The sequence below is a fragment of the Podarcis vaucheri genome (genome assembly GCF_965113315.1).
Source record: "Podarcis vaucheri genome assembly, chromosome: 11".
NCBI classification, from domain to species: Eukaryota; Metazoa; Chordata; class Lepidosauria; order Squamata; family Lacertidae; genus Podarcis; species Podarcis vaucheri.
In genome coordinates this window covers 45,362,753-45,379,349 of record NC_138749.1, presented here as the reverse complement: position 1 = coordinate 45,379,349, position 16,597 = coordinate 45,362,753, and the positions used below count along the sequence as shown (strand labels likewise).

At 43.0% G+C, this 16,597-nt stretch overlaps 1 protein-coding gene and 1 long non-coding RNA gene across 2 annotated transcripts in view; one reads left to right on the top strand and one right to left on the bottom strand.

The window, feature by feature from the left end:
- LOC309514515 overlaps positions 1–16,597 on the top strand; it is a 170,582-nt gene that overhangs the window by 125,150 nt on the left and 28,835 nt on the right. The gene's annotated exons all lie outside the window — the stretch shown is intronic.
- LVRN (laeverin) overlaps positions 1–16,597 on the bottom strand; it is a 39,444-nt gene that overhangs the window by 15,721 nt on the left and 7,126 nt on the right. The window contains exons 2-12 of the mRNA XM_082191559.1: positions 16,383–16,525; positions 15,863–16,038; positions 13,862–13,988; positions 12,510–12,664; positions 9,231–9,344; positions 6,201–6,341; positions 5,018–5,083; positions 4,853–4,918; positions 2,627–2,787; positions 1,232–1,308; positions 157–296 (exon numbers count right to left, since the gene is read on the bottom strand). Of these exons, the coding sequence (XP_082047685.1) occupies positions 157–296; positions 1,232–1,308; positions 2,627–2,787; positions 4,853–4,918; positions 5,018–5,083; positions 6,201–6,341; positions 9,231–9,344; positions 12,510–12,664; positions 13,862–13,988; positions 15,863–16,038; positions 16,383–16,525 (1,366 nt within the window). The remainder of the gene's footprint in view (positions 1–156; positions 297–1,231; positions 1,309–2,626; positions 2,788–4,852; positions 4,919–5,017; positions 5,084–6,200; positions 6,342–9,230; positions 9,345–12,509; positions 12,665–13,861; positions 13,989–15,862; positions 16,039–16,382; positions 16,526–16,597) is intronic.

Sequence of the window (16,597 nt, the reverse complement as noted above, 5' to 3'; positions counted from 1 at the left end):
TACAAATATTTGGTGGCAGCATTTAGAAGGTGAATCACCAGTGGTAAAAGAAAAAGGTGATTCTCCACATATAAAAAGAAGCTGAACTCCCCACACAAAAAAGGAGGTTGTCTTGACATAAAAGGTCACATGACTATATAATAATCATTACCTTACCTTTGGGTTTCTTTCAAGCACTTTGGCCAGTCTTCTCCAAGACTTCTGGTCATAATTAACTCTATAGTAGCCAGTCCAATTCACATTTAAAATAATCCAATCATGTTCTGAATCTGATATCTTCATTTCTGGAAATATTTCTGCAAGTGGCATGAAGGAAACAAAGTTGGCATGAATTTAGTGGTCTTTGTAGGCATGTGAAGACTGTGGGCTCATTTCTAAGGTAAGATAAAACATATGAAAATACACAAATGTGCTTCCTACAATGCACAAAAAAGCAAAACAAAAAACAAAAAAACTCTGGGAACCAGGCAAAGGACCTTCTCAGTAGTGGCTCCCACCCTGTGGAACATCCTCCCACCAGATGTCAATGAAATAGACAACTATTGGACTTTTAGAAGACATCTGAAGGCAGCACTGTATAGGGAAGTTAATGCTTGATGCCTTATTGTGTTTTAATTTGTTGGAAACCGCCCAGAATGGGTGGGGCAATCTAGTCAGCTGGGCAGCATATAAATAATGTGTTGTTGTTGTTAACGATCCCCACCAAACATCAATACAAGATGAAGTGCAGTACACTGCAGGACTATGCCTGGATCTTAAACTGATGCACCAGACAGCAAGCTCCTGAAATATAGCTAGTATATCCCAAAAGAGATGGGAGTATAACTATTAAAACCAGTGCTTCCTCATTACATCACAAAGCCCCCCCCCCCAGCTGCTGCAGAAACTTGTGTCTCTTTTCCTAACCGTGTTGAGGCTCCAATGTCAGTAGAAGCAAAATGGGAATGTGCTAGGGAGTGCTTGAATATGATGGCTCTAAAGTGTTTCTATTCCACCAGCATTAGGGGTGAGAAAACATGCCAGCCCCCGAAACAGACTGGCAAGGGGAGGGGAAAACACTCTCCTCTTTTCCTACTGCCACAAACCCAGCAGAGCTCTAGATCTGGCATTTTGTTTCCCTACTCCCTGCTATTTGAATTGCTCTTAATATGCTTTTAGCCTGTTTTCAAGATTGTGTATTGCAAACACTGTAGAGGCTTTCTTAAATTCAGAGAGAGCGAAAACTACTTACTGCTGCTCTTATCAAGCCATGCCAAAGGTTGTACAGTTCCGTTTCTTAACCAAGAAATGGGAATCGTCCACATGTTGCTTCATTAAGGACAAAAACACATGATTATTTATTGAACCTAAGAAAATGAATGGTTCAAATGCAATCAAATAACTTACATTTAGGAAACATTTTCTGGAAAAAATCTAGTTCTCTCAGCCTTTCCTTTTAACTTCTTTATCATTTTAAATGTGCATTTCAAATTGCATCAGCACCTAAAGAATACTCACTTTAATCATATTGGGCATGAGCAAGAGGAGCTTACTCTGGAACTTGACTTTTGGTGTGAGTTTTAATTCAAGGTACACTAACTTTCCCAGACCCCAATTCCAACTTCCATGAGATTTGGAAAGCCAAGCTTTGTATATGCATGACAAACCTTCACTTTCCATAACTAATAAGTAGGAAGCCACAGCCGTGCACACAGCTCCACTCCGAACCAGAACTTGCCCTTTGATTTACTTGCAAGCAAGTCTCATGGATTTCTGTGCAGTGTGCTTTCCACGTAGTGGGAACAATCCATATAGAAGCAAGCACTATTAAGCGCACCCGGCTTTCATAAAATTTATTATTTACCCTCCACCAGCAGATCCCAGGACAGGTTACAATTTAAAATTTGGTATAAAAACAGTTAAAATAAATTGCCTTCACATAAATATGGTTGGTCCTGGAAGCCCAGAAAACTGAACCCAGAAATTACAGTCCCAATGTTCCAGGTGTGCCGCATTTATGCACACCATTTTCCCCACATCAGCCAAAAGATGCATCTTGCATTAAATGCCAGGTGATCCTGACACAAAATCTGAGATCATAGGAGTTATGGAAACCTTGTGTGTGCACGACACTTGGGGCAGCACACATATCATATATATGACACCAGTAAAAGCCTTTCAGTTTAATGTGAAGAGAATCAACAGTGCTTTGACAAAATGCAACTGTTTATTTAGTTTCTATACCACTTTATATTTTTAAGAAAAATAGAAAAATTAGCATACTACTAATAGCTCTTAATAGAGAACAAAAACAATACAATGGCCCATTTCAGATGATCATCCAAACCACAGTGTGAAGGATCAGAAATTAGCCCTAGAGTTGCATTTCCCTCCCCCCCTCTCGTGTGCAGTTTCACATCTCCTTTTTGGCACAACCCCATAATTCATGTCGCCATCCAAGGTGAATTTCAATGTCTACTTTGGAAGGAAAGTGCAAAACATAATTTGCAGAGTCAGAAGCTGTGGCTAATTATAGTTCAGGCAAAAATAGAAGATTATCAGAAAAAAAGAGTTACCTACTATTCAAATATACACCAAAGTACTTTATGAAATCAAAATTAAAACAATTGCACTAAATTAAGCATACTTGGTCTTGTTTGTTCCTTTTTTAAAATAAAACTGCTCCTGACTGATGTTCCCAGTGGTCAGATTTACTGTTAGGAGTGGCACGCCATGTTGGCAGGTCCATGAGTCCATTATAACTTTTACTGGCGCCGGCAACCGGAGGTCATTCTGTTCATCTACTACCTTCAAGAAAAGTCTGGATTAGAAAACAGTTTGGTTTATTTAATTTCACATAAATGTTTCTACTTGTACTAACAGCAGGTTTTCCAGGTACTATTTGCTGGTTCATACACAAGTAAAATCCAGCATTCTTAAACATTTAATAGCTCATATGGAGCGGGGGGGTGAACTTTACAGATCAGTTTTCATAAGCAAGGTTGCCATTACCCACCTCAAGCAGCAACGAGGTGTCCAACTCGGAGAAGAAGATCCCATTGGATCAGAGGGCTGAGCAGTTCAAGATGTGGGATTACTGATCCCTGACCCAGGCCCTGACTCTGGAGTGGAGCTGAAGCCTTTCAGCCAGGAGCCTCAAGAAACAGAATCCCTCAAACAGACATCCAGAGACAGTACCACCCAAGCAAGACTGAGTGACTGGTCTCTTCACATCATAGGCTATTAGGTCACTGGTATCTCCTTGCAAATACAGGTAACACACAAAGCCTCAGAGTATTAGACTTCAGGCCAAAGGACTACTACTTTAAGGCTCTCTACTCTTCAGGAAGGGACGGGAGCCTGGGGGGTATAGCCTGGTCCAAGAGGGATGAAAGGCCCCCGTTGAGCTCCAGATTTGCCAGAGCAACTTATCCTATTGAAGCCATTTACCATACTAATTTGTGATTGGGCCTGGGTGATGAAACTGTCAATTATGTATAGGATGCCTGATCTAAGCAGTTCTTGAAGTGGGGTGGGGGCTTTTTCTCCACCTACTTTATTCCCCAAGTCTTTATTACCGTATTTTTCACTCCATAAAGCATCCTTTTTTCCTCCTAAAAAGTAAAGGGAAATGTCTGTGCATCTTACGGAGTGAATGTGTGGGTGATTGCTGGCTCCCTTTCTGGCCCTGCCCCCTTGCCCAGGCCTCCACTGTTGAATGTTCTGCAGATGAAGGCTGTTTGTTTCCCCAGGGACATGTGACTGGCTGATTAGATTATCTGTCTGGAAACTGTAGAAACGGCTCCCTTTCTTTTCTTAAAGAAGCTGCAGAACTGTGAGTTGAACCCCATAAAACAGGATATTTTCCCGTTGCAAAGTAAGTTCAACAACTTGAGCTGATCCTCAAAAAAGGGGGCTTTTCCCCTTTGCAAAAGAAGCTGCACAACTTTGAGCTAATCCCCCTTTCCTCCTCTAAAAACTAGGTGCGTCTTATGGTCGGTTGCATCTTACAGAGCAAAAAATACGGTAAGTAGAAACGTTTCGTGTGGGATTAGTTTGCACTTCACACACTGCTTTCTGACACATCCATGCTTTGCTGACTGAGGGCACATGACTGCCCCACAGATGGTGGCGGAAAGGACTATAGACAACTACAGATATATAAATGTACTGAGATTCATATAGACTTTTGTGTGTGTTAAATGGGCTATTAACCACTGCCTGCAAGGTAATATCACGTACCAGACATAAGCTATCATAGATATGGGAACGTTTGGCCCTCCAGATGTTGCTGAACTGCAGCATCCCTGACGTGCCTACTGGGGCTGATGAAAGTTGTAGTTCAACATCTGGAGGGCCAAAGGTTCCCCACACCTGAACTATCAGATCAAAAAAAATGAGCTGCTGCTCAGGGAAAGACCTGACTTGGAAACATGTCAAAGAGGCTTAATGCAGAACGTATTTGGTGCTGCTCATCACTAAGCCCAAACTAGCAGAGCATCTGAAGAGTAAGTTCAGCACTGTTGGTTCAAACTAGTGTTGTGCACTGGTTTTAGCTGAACCCTGAACACCACATCAGGGAGAGTCAAACAGGTCATTCATCTCCCAGCCCTCTCCTGACCACATGTTTAAACTAGGATGAAAAACCCTAATTAAGCATTAGAGCTAGCCCCTAAATTGATTTGGCATATGGATACGGGTCAGTTAGGCCCCACATTGACCTGGGGCCAACACAAAGTGCCAGATTGGGTCTCAGTTCTTACTGAGAGGCCATGCACAGCCCTGGTTCGAAGGCCTTTCAGGACAGGACCAAGAATGCCCCCACACTGGATATTCCAAGAGCACCAGCGAAAACACTAATGGTTTTAATCACCTTTTGAATGTGATTCCACAGATCATCCTGGTTGGCATTTGAAAAGGAAAATGCATTCAGGTACGACTGTAATTAAACAAGTATAATTAGTCAATTCACAGTGACAACACATTTTGAATAGTTGTCGGGAATCCAACTGTTGGTAAAGTTGTTTTTGAAACTCACATTAAGTGCTTTCATTAAAAGCCTTTCAGTCACAAAGTTGGACAGCATCCGGATGATGGCAGCCCCCTAAGAGAGAGAAAAATAAATATAGATATAGATATATAGATATAGATATAGATGATTTATCTTTATGTATTTAGAATGATGAGACTTTGCAAGTCATGAAACTCAAGACATTAATCTACCAACATTACATTCAAATTAGTAGTTTTATTAAATATATTGATTGTTGTGGGGGCATTTTCAGATGGATAGCTGTGTGAATGTTGCAGCAAAATCATATAGAGTCTTTTTATATTATACAGTTTCTTCAAAATGATTCCCTGCACTCATATCATACATCTCCAAGTGATGAGATTTTGTATATCTCACACTGTTATATGGCTTTATATGGAATCTTGTGAGTGGCTATTTTGCCACAGAATGCTTTATTTAGGATGGGCATATATAATTACAGTACTAAGGTAATTTTCACAAATGATACAAAGAAGAGTAAAAATATCTCACACAGCCTAACAGCCACATTGATCCGAATTCACAAATCAGAAGTAACGGACTGGAGAATAAAAAGGCACTTGCGGCATTCAATGATGAAGCTTGCTGACCACATCAAACCTGTCGGGCAGTCATTCTCTTCCTTAAAAACCCTCTCCAGTTCTAGATATGTGGGCACATATTGTGTCTCCTCACAGGTGAAGGGAACATGGGGTGGTATTCAACAAAGCTTTATTCAGAACAGACCGATTGAAAGGAATGGACCTAACTTACAGTGTGATCCTATACATGCTTCCTTTGAAGTAAATGCCATTGTTCTCAGTGGGGCTTGCCCCAACATAACTGGGCATAGGAGCCACTCGTCTGTCTCCTCCCCCCCCCCCACTGTACACTGCTATTTGATATACAGACTCCACTTCGAATGCAGCAGGAAGCCTTCTCAAACCTGGTACCCTCCTATCATTCCAGATCATTGGCTAAACAGTTTGGGGGCAACAGGAGTGGTGGTTCAAAGCACATAGAAGGCACCAGCTTGAGGAACACTGTCATAAAGGCTTTACCATTCAATTCAATGGCGGCAGAGAATTCCCTTTCTCATGTTATGAAAAAGTGACAATTTCATACTAACTTTTCAAATCATGTGACCGATAAAATCCTTTAATATACTGCTTACAAATTTTGTTTTTACCTTCTTGTATGTTATTAAACCAAACAGTTTAAGTAATGCACCCGATTCTTGTCTTTCACCTGTGTCTGATAAAGACTGATTTTGTAGTTCATTATCCATGCGCAAGACAGGTTGAACCACTCTGTAACTAAAGATGTTGTCCTGAAAATAACCATAAAATAGCAATGTTTACCTAAAAATAAAAGACCACATTTTAAGTTATTTTGAGAATTATACTTAATTCATAAAACATTTAATAGGCTTCCTATTTAAAAACCTTCGTTCAAGTCATTGCATTCATAACCCCTTTCAAGAAAATCTGTATTTGGCTGAAATTCTTATCGCAGAAAGTCAATTTGTGGAAAATGCCAGTATGTGAAATGTAACTGTCAGGAAACCAGTATTATGTCCTAATTTTAATTACCATCTGCTACAGATAATGTGGGACGCGGGTGGCGCTGTGGGCTAAAGCCTCAACGCCTAGGGCTTGCCGATCGAAAGGTCGGCGGTTCGAATCCCCGCGGCGGGGTGCGCTCCCGCTGCTCGGTCCCAGCGCCTGCCCACCTAGCAGTTCGAAAGCACCCCCGGGGGCAAGTAGATAAATAGGTACCGCTTACCAGCGGGAAGGTAAACGGCGTTCCGTGTGCGGCTCTGGCTCGCCAGAGCAGCGTTGTCACGCTGGCCACGTGACCCGGAAGTGTCCCCGGACAGCGCTGGCCCCCGGCCAATAGATGTGAGATGGGCGCACAAACCCCAGAGTCTGTCAAGACTGGCCCGTTCGGGCAGGGGTACCTTTACCTTTTACAGATAATGTAGCATTACATTACAGAGCCTGGCCTGCTCTGGTCCATGGGGTCACAAAGAGTCGGACACAACTAAACGACTAAACAACAACAGATAATTAGTGCGAATCAGTTCAGTAATACATAGCACAAAATTTCAACAAAAAGAATACCTATGGTTTATAGTACAGTGGTGCCCCGCAAGACGAATGCCTCGCAAGACGGAAAACTCGCTAGACGAAAGAGTTTTCCGTTTTGGAGGTGCTTCGCAAAACAAATCTCCTATGGGCGAGTTCCTGCGGGGTTTTTTTTCCTCCCCCCCTTTTTTCTAAGCCGATAAGCCGCTAAAAGCCACTAATAGCGCTAATAGCGCTAATCCATCAATGGGCTTGCTTCGCAAGACGAAAAAACCGCTAGACAAAGAGACTCACAGAACGGATTCTTTTCGTCTTGCGAGGCACCACTGTATTACCATAGCACAAAAGAGCAGTAGAAGACAGCTTTGGCCTAGTATACAAGGCATGATTATTAGCTAGGGCAGCTGTTTTTCAACCAGTGTGCCGTGGCACCCTAGGATGCCTTGAATGGTGACCAGTGGTGCCACAGGCAACACTGGCCTCTGTTCCTCTTTCCTTCCCTCCCTCCTCTGATGCCTTCTCGCATCTCTGCCTACCAGAGGCTTGCACAGTTGTTTGTTGCAGCAGCCCTGGCTACAATGTGCTTCCCAAGTGAATGGTGCCTCTGGCCAGAGGGTGCTAGTTGCCAGGAGCTGAGGTGGCCTTGGAGTAAGCAAGCAGGCAGGCAAGGGAGCCCAGCCAGCCAGTCCGTCAGCCCTTGCTGTTGGGAATGGATAGACAAGTGGGAGGCTGGGCAGGCAGGCAGGCACTGCGCTGGTCTTTCTTGTGCTTGTTGTGGGCAAGGCCTGCCTGGGAGCTGAGTGCCTGGTGCTGAAGGGGAGCCTTTCTGCCTGGCAGGACTGGCCACGCCTGCCGCTGCCTCTCAAGGTAAGAAGAAGAAGAAGAGAAGAGTTTGGATTTGATATCCCGCCTTTCACTCCCCTTCAGGAGTCTCAAAGCGGCTAACATTCTCCTTTCCCTTCCTCCCCCACAACAAACACTCTGTGAGGTGAGTGGGGCTGAGAGACTTCAAAGAAGTGTGACTGGCCCAAGGTCACCCAGCAGCTGCATGTGGAGGAGCAGAGATGTGAATCCGGTTCACCAGATTATGAATCCACTGCTCTTAACCACTACACCACACTGCTGACCTCACATTCACCTTCAGGCAGTCTCCGTTGGGCCGCTAAGGCTGGGGGCATCCTCTTCCCAGGCCCCTGTGGAGCAGTGTGAGGAGGCACTTCTCTTTGGGGCAGGGGGGCAGCTCAGAGACCAGGAGCAGCAACAGTGGCTGCCCAGAGGACTTCCAAGGAGAGAGGAGGAAGATGAGGGGACGCTCCACAAGGGAGGGTGTTTGAAAAAGGGTGAAAGGCTGCCAGCTCTGCAGACAAGGGGTGACATAACCACAGCGGTGCTGCAATTGGTCAAGGGAGCCGTGGACTCAAAAAGTGGATTCTGCTAAGGGATTTGGAGCCACCTACTGACCTTGATTGGGACGCGGGTGTCCATGTGGTGTAAACCACAGAGCCTAGGGCTTGCTGATCAGAAGGTCAGCGGTTCGAATCCCCGTGATGCGGTGAGCTCCCATTGTTCAGTCCCTGCTCCTGCCAACCTAGCAGTTTGAAAGCACGTCAAAGTGCAAGTAAATAGGTACCGCTACAGCGGGAAGGCAAATGGTGTTTCCGTGCGCTGCTCTGGTTCGCCAGAAGCAGCTTAGTCATGTTGGCCACATGACCCGGAAGCTGTCTGTGGACAAATGCCGGCTCCCTCGGCCAGTAAAGCGAGATGAACGCTGCAACCCCAGAGTCGTCCGCGACTGGACCCAACAGTCAGGGGTTCCTTTACCTTTACCTTTACTGACCTTGATGGAGAACTGTAAGGCTGCTAGGACAGCTAATGGTTGAGTTCTCAAAAAGGTGAGATGAAGTGGCAAATCTGTGCGTGGACTGTACTAGTTCAGTGTGTGGATAGGGGCTCATGTGTAAGCAGGAAAGTAGGTGGAGGAAGCAGAAAGGAGAATGCTGAGACTGGATCTAAACTGGGGCCCTCTAAGACCTGAAAGAACCTTTGGATAGATCCCATTAAATTCAAGGGACTGAAAACAATCCCACAGTTTGGATAAACTTTATATAAACGATGATATAGTTCACACCTACCAGAGGCATTGTGGGCATTATGTAATATGTACCGAGATACTCCAAGTAAGATGCAAATCCTTCGTTAAGCCATATGTCGTTCCACCAATTCATGGTAACTAGGTTTCCAAACCACTTCAAATAGAAGGAAGAGGAGAGAGAGTCTTTCAATGCATTGTTTTCAAACTGCTCTTCTAATCATCAGGCATAAGAGCGTACAGTGGTACCTCTGGTTATGAACTTAATTCATTCCGGAGGTCCGTTCTTAACCTGAAACTGTTCTTGACCTGAGGTACCACTTTAGCAATAGGGGCTCCGGCTGCCGCCAGGCCACCGGCGCACAATTTCTGTTCTCATCCCAAGGTAAAGTTCTTAACCCGAGGTACTACTTCCAGGTTAGCAGAGTCTGTAACCTGAGGTGTTTGTAACCCAAGGTACCATTGTAGTTAATAGTCTCGCATTGGCATACGTTATCAAAAAGGAATGCTATAATGTTTACAGGTTTGTATGAATTTAGGAAGATGCAGTGCTTTTTTTCTAAAAAAAATGTTTAGGGGTACTCTCATTTTCCTACTCATATTGAAATACTGCCCCTCAATGAGGTCAAACTTAGATTCACAAAATGTTTAGGGGTATGTGTACTCCCAGGGAAAAAAGCACTGGGAAGATGCCATTTTAAAAAAGCTACAAAGATAGAAATCAGCAGTTAAAGTACTAAAAATCCATTCTGGGATTTGATAACATAACCGAATAGAATTCTCTCTAAGTGTGATGCATTCAAGAGCGTGAATGCAATGAATTTGTATGTCTTTAAACAGCAGAACCACGTTGTTATGTACTGAGTTGAATAGGATCCAAACTGCAGCAGTCTGATTGGTCCTAGAACAATAAGATTCAGAATGCAGCAGTCTGATTGGTCCTAGAACAATGCAGCAGTATGATTGGTTGGCAGGAACCACCCAATCATGCTCCAGATATAAGTGAATCCACAACCTGATTGGCTTACAGTAGAATTCCAGAATTAGCCAATCATGTGCAGCCCATTGTGTAAATAATGTATATAAAGCAGATACTTTGAGGGGACATTCATTCATTCCTCCTCACCACTATGAGCTGAATAGAGAGCATGAAATTACTTTGCGAATCTGAGTATATTTCACACGTGGAATGAGGAGGGAGCCCTAACGGTCTGAAAGACAAGGCCTTCTCTCACCTGCCTTCCCAGCATTGAGTGTTATTATTGGTTCCTGAGAGGTGCAGGGAAGCTGAGTGCAGCGCAGGCACGGGGGGGGGGGGGCACACCAGATTGGCTCTGCTGCATCTCCAGCATCATGCTGAGCTCCCTGGATCTCCCCTCTCAGGAAGCAGCAGTGATGCTCAGTACTGGGAAGGCAGATGAGCAATGCCTCCATGCCTGACTGCTACTGAGAAAATTAACTTTCCCCCTGCCAACTGCTATATGCATTTCCAGATGAGTTCCTATAAGCACTAATGGAGGCTTCTATTGAAATGGAAATGGAGACTTCTCTTGAGATGTAAATAAGCAGCAATTTTGGGTCTGGTCTTTTACCCTTCCCACCCACTCCCTTGATCCTTTTTCTACTTTAATTTAAAAGAGGCATGTTTATGCTTTACCACCCTGTTAATCTTGTCAGGATAAAGTGTGTAAAGCATGGCGTTCCCCCAGTTTACAAGCACTTTTTTTCAGACACCACTTTACATAAAACTGTTATCGCTTAACTCGTAATGAAAAGAAAAACAAGTCAATGGGAAACACAAGAGGAAAAAATAGATTTGCTTAACAACATAAGCAGAAGCATATATTGGAGTGTCAAAAGGTTTGTTTGGTATTAAAGTTTATAATAATCTGATATATGTTTGCGGATTTGTAGAGCGAATGCTAATCAATCAAGTTTTGATCCAGTATCTTATTTTACATGCTTTCATTAAGTACTCCTTTTTAGGCTTTTAGCAAAAAAATAGTCTGGTGCTAAACAAATGTGACAATGTTCCCTGTTTCTTGCTCCCACTTCTCTGCTTCCCCTTGTTACTTCCTTCCCCCTCCCCCTTTAAACAAATGAGGTACCGATACTCCATATCAGTGAGTACCACCACAAAAAAGCGCTGCATACCCATAGCTGCATACTACATTCAGCTTTCAAGGAATGGGATCTATTACAAGCTGCCCAACTGCAAGCTCAAAGGGACAATGCACAATGAACTTATGGAAATCACTAAATGTATGAATTATTTTTTAACATGGCTGGGAACTTCATGGAGACTAGCCATGACAGTTAAACCTCCATATTTGCAGGCATATTTTGCAGGCAAAAAAAAAATAAATCTCTTGAGTATCAGGTAATAGGGACAAACAATATGAGAAGGTCACCACTTTCCTGTCTTGCTTCTGAGCTCCTGTATATTCCTTCCTGTCCACTATTGGAAGCAAAATGCTGGGAGAAATGCACTATAAACTGAACCAGAAAGGTGGTTCTTGTGTGCTTCACTTATCCTCCTACACTTCTACTGGGACTAGATTATAGCCGTGTTGCTAATTAGAGCAGGGGCCATTAGCACTGTACCCCTTCTCTTTTGCGGCCCAAAAATGCTATTTGGGGGGGCTTACTTTTAGCTGTGGTCTCTTAAACGGCATCTTGTTAAACAGCATAGTGCCACAGGAAGCCTCATAGGTCAAAAGGACAATTCTGGTGTGCTGGCAGAAGTGCAAGTAATTGCTTGCATTTCGGCAACATTTACCTAAGTCATACGTGGGAAGCTTTGGCCCTTCAGATGCTGCTGAACTACTGCTTGCATCAGCACCAGCAGGCATGGCCAATGGCCAGGTTACATAGGAGCCATATTTAAGCCACATCCAAAGGCCCAAAGGTCCCCCATACATGATCTAAGGGCTCTGAGAGAAAGCAAAAGTGAGTACCGGTAAATGTACTCAATATACCAGTGACCTTTTTTTCAGTCTGTGGAAAAAACTCTCCACATTGTTTATGTTAATCTCAACCAAATAGATTATGGGCTTTTTAAAGGTCATGCCAGGGTTCACTTTTATTATTTGTTAGTTCTATGGAATTATCTATAAAACTCTAAGAATGTATTCAGTCAGTGATATGCTGTTTGAGCCTTCTACTTCCCCAGGAACTGTACTCCTGACGACCGATTCCAGACACTTGGCAGTTCTCAGGATTTATTTTCACATTAAATTGCCACTATTGCAGCTACAGCTACTTCGAAAATAACACCTTTGTTTTTAAGATAGATTAAAGTGCAGAAGATTTTACCACATGCCTGGTGTGCTATCTCATGGGAAATAATTTTGCAAATCCAATACTTCTGGAGTGAGAATTTATCTTCTGGGTGATACAACAAGGATATTTCCTGGAAAGTCATTAGCCCCCAGTGTTCCATAGCACCAGCTCCCATATCAGGTAGCACCAGCAGATCTAGATTGGTTTAAATGAAGAGAAAAAGGAGAAGCTTTAACAATTTCACAATTCATACGTTTACATGAGTGCTCTTGGCTTAATCTGCCATTTCCCAAGATTTTCAGTCGCTGACAATATTGGCATGAAAAGAAACCTAGTACAGTGGACGCTCGGGTCGCGAACGTGATCTGTGCGGGATGCACATTCGCAACCCGCAGCGTTCACAACCCACAGCGGTGCATCTGCGCAGATGCGGGTTGCGATTCAGTGCTTCTGCGCATGCGCAAAGTGCGATTTGGCACTTCTGCGCATGCGCAACTGCCAAAACCCAGAAATAACCCATTCCGGTACTTCTGGATTTCGGTGGTCCGTAACCCAAAAAAATGCAACCTGACTGTAAATACTATTGGGAGCTTTTCCCCCACCCCGCCCCCATGTAGGTTTTTCCCATGCTCTGTGTTTTTTAATAACAAAAAACAAGGAAGTATTCGTACAAAAGAACATAAAAAGATACCTGCTTAATCAGGTCTCAGGTCCACCTTTGTGCAGTGTGGCCAATCAGATGCCTTCAAGCCCTGTTTGTGGGCTTCCTGAAGGCACCAGCCCTCTACTCTCGGTTTCTCACAGGTTCCTAAGGGCAGTAGCAGAGGCAACCAGAGGGCTGGGGAGAGACATTAATATCACACCCTCACCACATCTCTCTTAGCTGCCCCACCACCAAAGCTTTCAACTGAAGATTTAGTTTTTAACATGTGATATTTTAGTGTATTTTTGGTTTCTATGGAAGCCGCCCAGAGTGGCTGGGGAGGTCCAGCCAGATGGGAGGGGTATAAAAAATAAATTTATTTATTTATTATTATTATTTATTATTATTATTATTATTATTATCTGTTGATGGCCACTTCAGGGATATTTTAGATGGAACAGCAGGGTGTAAGTCTTAAAAATACAATAAAACAAATAGTGTATTCTAAGGTGTAGGCTGTCTCAGACAGCTCAGACCACAATAAACCAGTTAGTTTCAGGGTCACAGAAATGTTATGCCTTTTGTTTAGAGCAGCTGTTCCTCAAACACTGTATGGATTTCTAATTCAAAGTCAGAAGAAAAAGAGCATTTCCGGGGACGTATCACATGATTCCAAGCAAAAACAATTTTGTCCGTTTTAAGCATTTTAAGAGGTTGTTTCTTTTTAAAAAAGAAGCAAGCAAGAATACCTGTTTTTGAAAGAGGGTAACTGATGTCAAGTAAGTCTTCCATAAATGAAAAGATTGGTCCAGTGACATTTAAAGCATAATCAGCAGATCCATTTTTAATTGCATCCTTCCGAGCCCAAATGCGTATCTATGAATATGCACAGAAATGGTTATTTTGGACAAGTGATGAAAATCTGTTTCATATCATTAGGCCTTCTTCAGTGGCCATGAATTTGCACAGTGACTTTCAGAAAAAAGAAAACAGATATTTAGCAGAATTCCTTAAAACTTCATTGCATTTTAGACCTCTGTTCAGGTTGCCTTATCCTTTGCAGACCACCACATTTTCTTCCATGACATCATGCACCCTGAAAGTCTTGTTCTTTAAAAGCTTGATTGCTCCCACATCCGCATGCAGTTGTGCCATGTATTCTTCCAAACAAAAGGATGAGTTTGCAGGATGAAAGGAAAAGGGAAACGGTTGCTAGGTTTGTCAAAAAACATTTGACAATCGACACACCAATGAATTCATTTCTGTGTTATCCAGGACTACATAAGCAGTCACTTGAAAAGCATTGTGTGTCTGCTCCACTCAATGTTTGTCGTGACTACAATTTGCAAGAACCATTTATCACCTGGATTACATGCAGCCAGTCACCAATCAACTTAAAAATCTGCACTGAGTTAAATAAGTGAGAAGGTACGAGTGTGCTAAGCAGCCACAGAATGCTGCCTGACTCTTGGTGGGCAGGTGGAAAATTCTGTAGAAGGGGTAATGGAATGGAGCCTTCTGAATTGGTGCATTCTGTTAATATTTTGGATTATCAGACATCTGGGTAAATGGGAGTACTAGCTGCTTAATGGTTAGAGATATGAGACTTCATGAGTGAAACTTTATATAATCAGTAGTCTGCTACAGACAAGGTTGTCCTCCTTAGCTCGACAACACAAGCACTAATAAAGACCTTGGAAAATGAAAAGCCCAGAAACACAAGCATCTTACTCTTTCCCCCATAGTGTAGATCAGTGTTTCCCAAACTTGGGTCTCCAGTGGTTTTTGGACTTACAATTCCCATCATCCCTGACTACTGGTCCTGCTAGCTAGGGATGATGGGAGTTGTAGTCCAAAAACAGCTGGAGACACGAGTTTTGGAAACACTGGTGTTTAGATCCTAAACCGTTCTGCCCATTTTGCAGATGACAAGACAAATCTGCATGGGCAGTTTGGGTAAAACAGACAGTGGGAGAGAGTCCCACGAGAGGCTGTGGGCTGCTTTAGCTGAGATTCCTGCATTGCAGAGGTTTGAACCAGATGACCCTCAAGATCTCTTCCAACACTATGATTCTATGATGATATAATGGCCCAGACTGACAGCCTTTTAAATGGGATTATATCAACTTAATAAATCTTTAAAGGAGCACTCCCAGCACCAGTCAGCCGACTGGGGTTAAAAGCATATCTCCAAGGAGTTCCCTGTAATCACGGATTTAATAGTTACAGCAACCTCATTTGAACTTTGACAGCTATCAGTCACCTGCCCTCTTAATGTTAGGTGATTGACAGGTGGGTGGTCCCACTCACCTCTCAAAGATGGCCTGCACGGGATGAGGGAGATGAGCATCCAGCACGCCAGCTAGATCTTGTTCATCTGGTAAACCAAGTCTTGGACAGCAGTGCCTACACATTGTGAGTGATGTTCTAGTAAGAGAACCCTATTCCAAAGGTGGGCTGGCGTGTGGAAAGCAGTCTTCTAACAAACTAATGTTTCTCCACTAAAGAATCTAGTTGGACTGTGCTTAAACAAAACCTGATCTGGAGTAACCCTGTTCTGAATAAGATTGACAAAGTGGGAAACGGGAGTAGATGTAGCATATTAGTTTTCAGGATACAATTTATTTTTTAAAAAACCATTTAATCTTATACCATAATTTAAACATCAGTGCATATTGCGCAACACATAATTCACTCATAAATGCAAGTATATGCTGCTAAAGTCTATAATAAATTCAGCACTTATTCACCTCATTGCCCCTCTCCACTGTGGTGACATAATCAAAGTTACAGACCGCAAAAGCAGTGACATATGTGGACATTTTTGGTGTTGTTTCAAATGTTGTGACAGTCCAGTTCATCAGTGCAGTCCCATTACTCAAAGTACTCAATGTGCTCTCATTCACATCTTTATACTCAGATACATCTATAAAAGAACAATTATTATAGGCATTAATACTGAATATTATGGCAAATTTGCTCTGTTCAGAATGGAAGTCTAAGGGTGCCTTCTATATAGTGACCGCTAGATCTAATAGTCAAGCCGTACTCTTGTTTCCTGTGTAAAAAATGCCATGGCCAACTGGGGTTTCATCAGATTCCTAGGTTCCAGCACTAAAATTTTAGGCACCTAGATGATCAGGGCACCTGGGATTTTTCCAATCCTGGCTGCAGCAACTATAATAGCAACAATATTAATAATCCTAGTACCTCTGCCATTACTAACGGGTCCCACCACACAATTAGAAAGTCCCACATTCCCTTACTTACCCTTAATCGGCATGTTGGAAAGCACTTTATAGCTTGGGTGGTGAACAATACTGATGTTAAAGGTAGCTTTCATTGCAGGTTCATCAAAGCATGGGTAAACCCTCCTGGCATCTACCGGTTCTAGGTGCGATGCGACCAACCACCTAAATTGAGAATACGAATAAGTTTAAAGTCAATAGCTCGTAGTCTGGGGGATGCTCCTGAATCCATCTTGG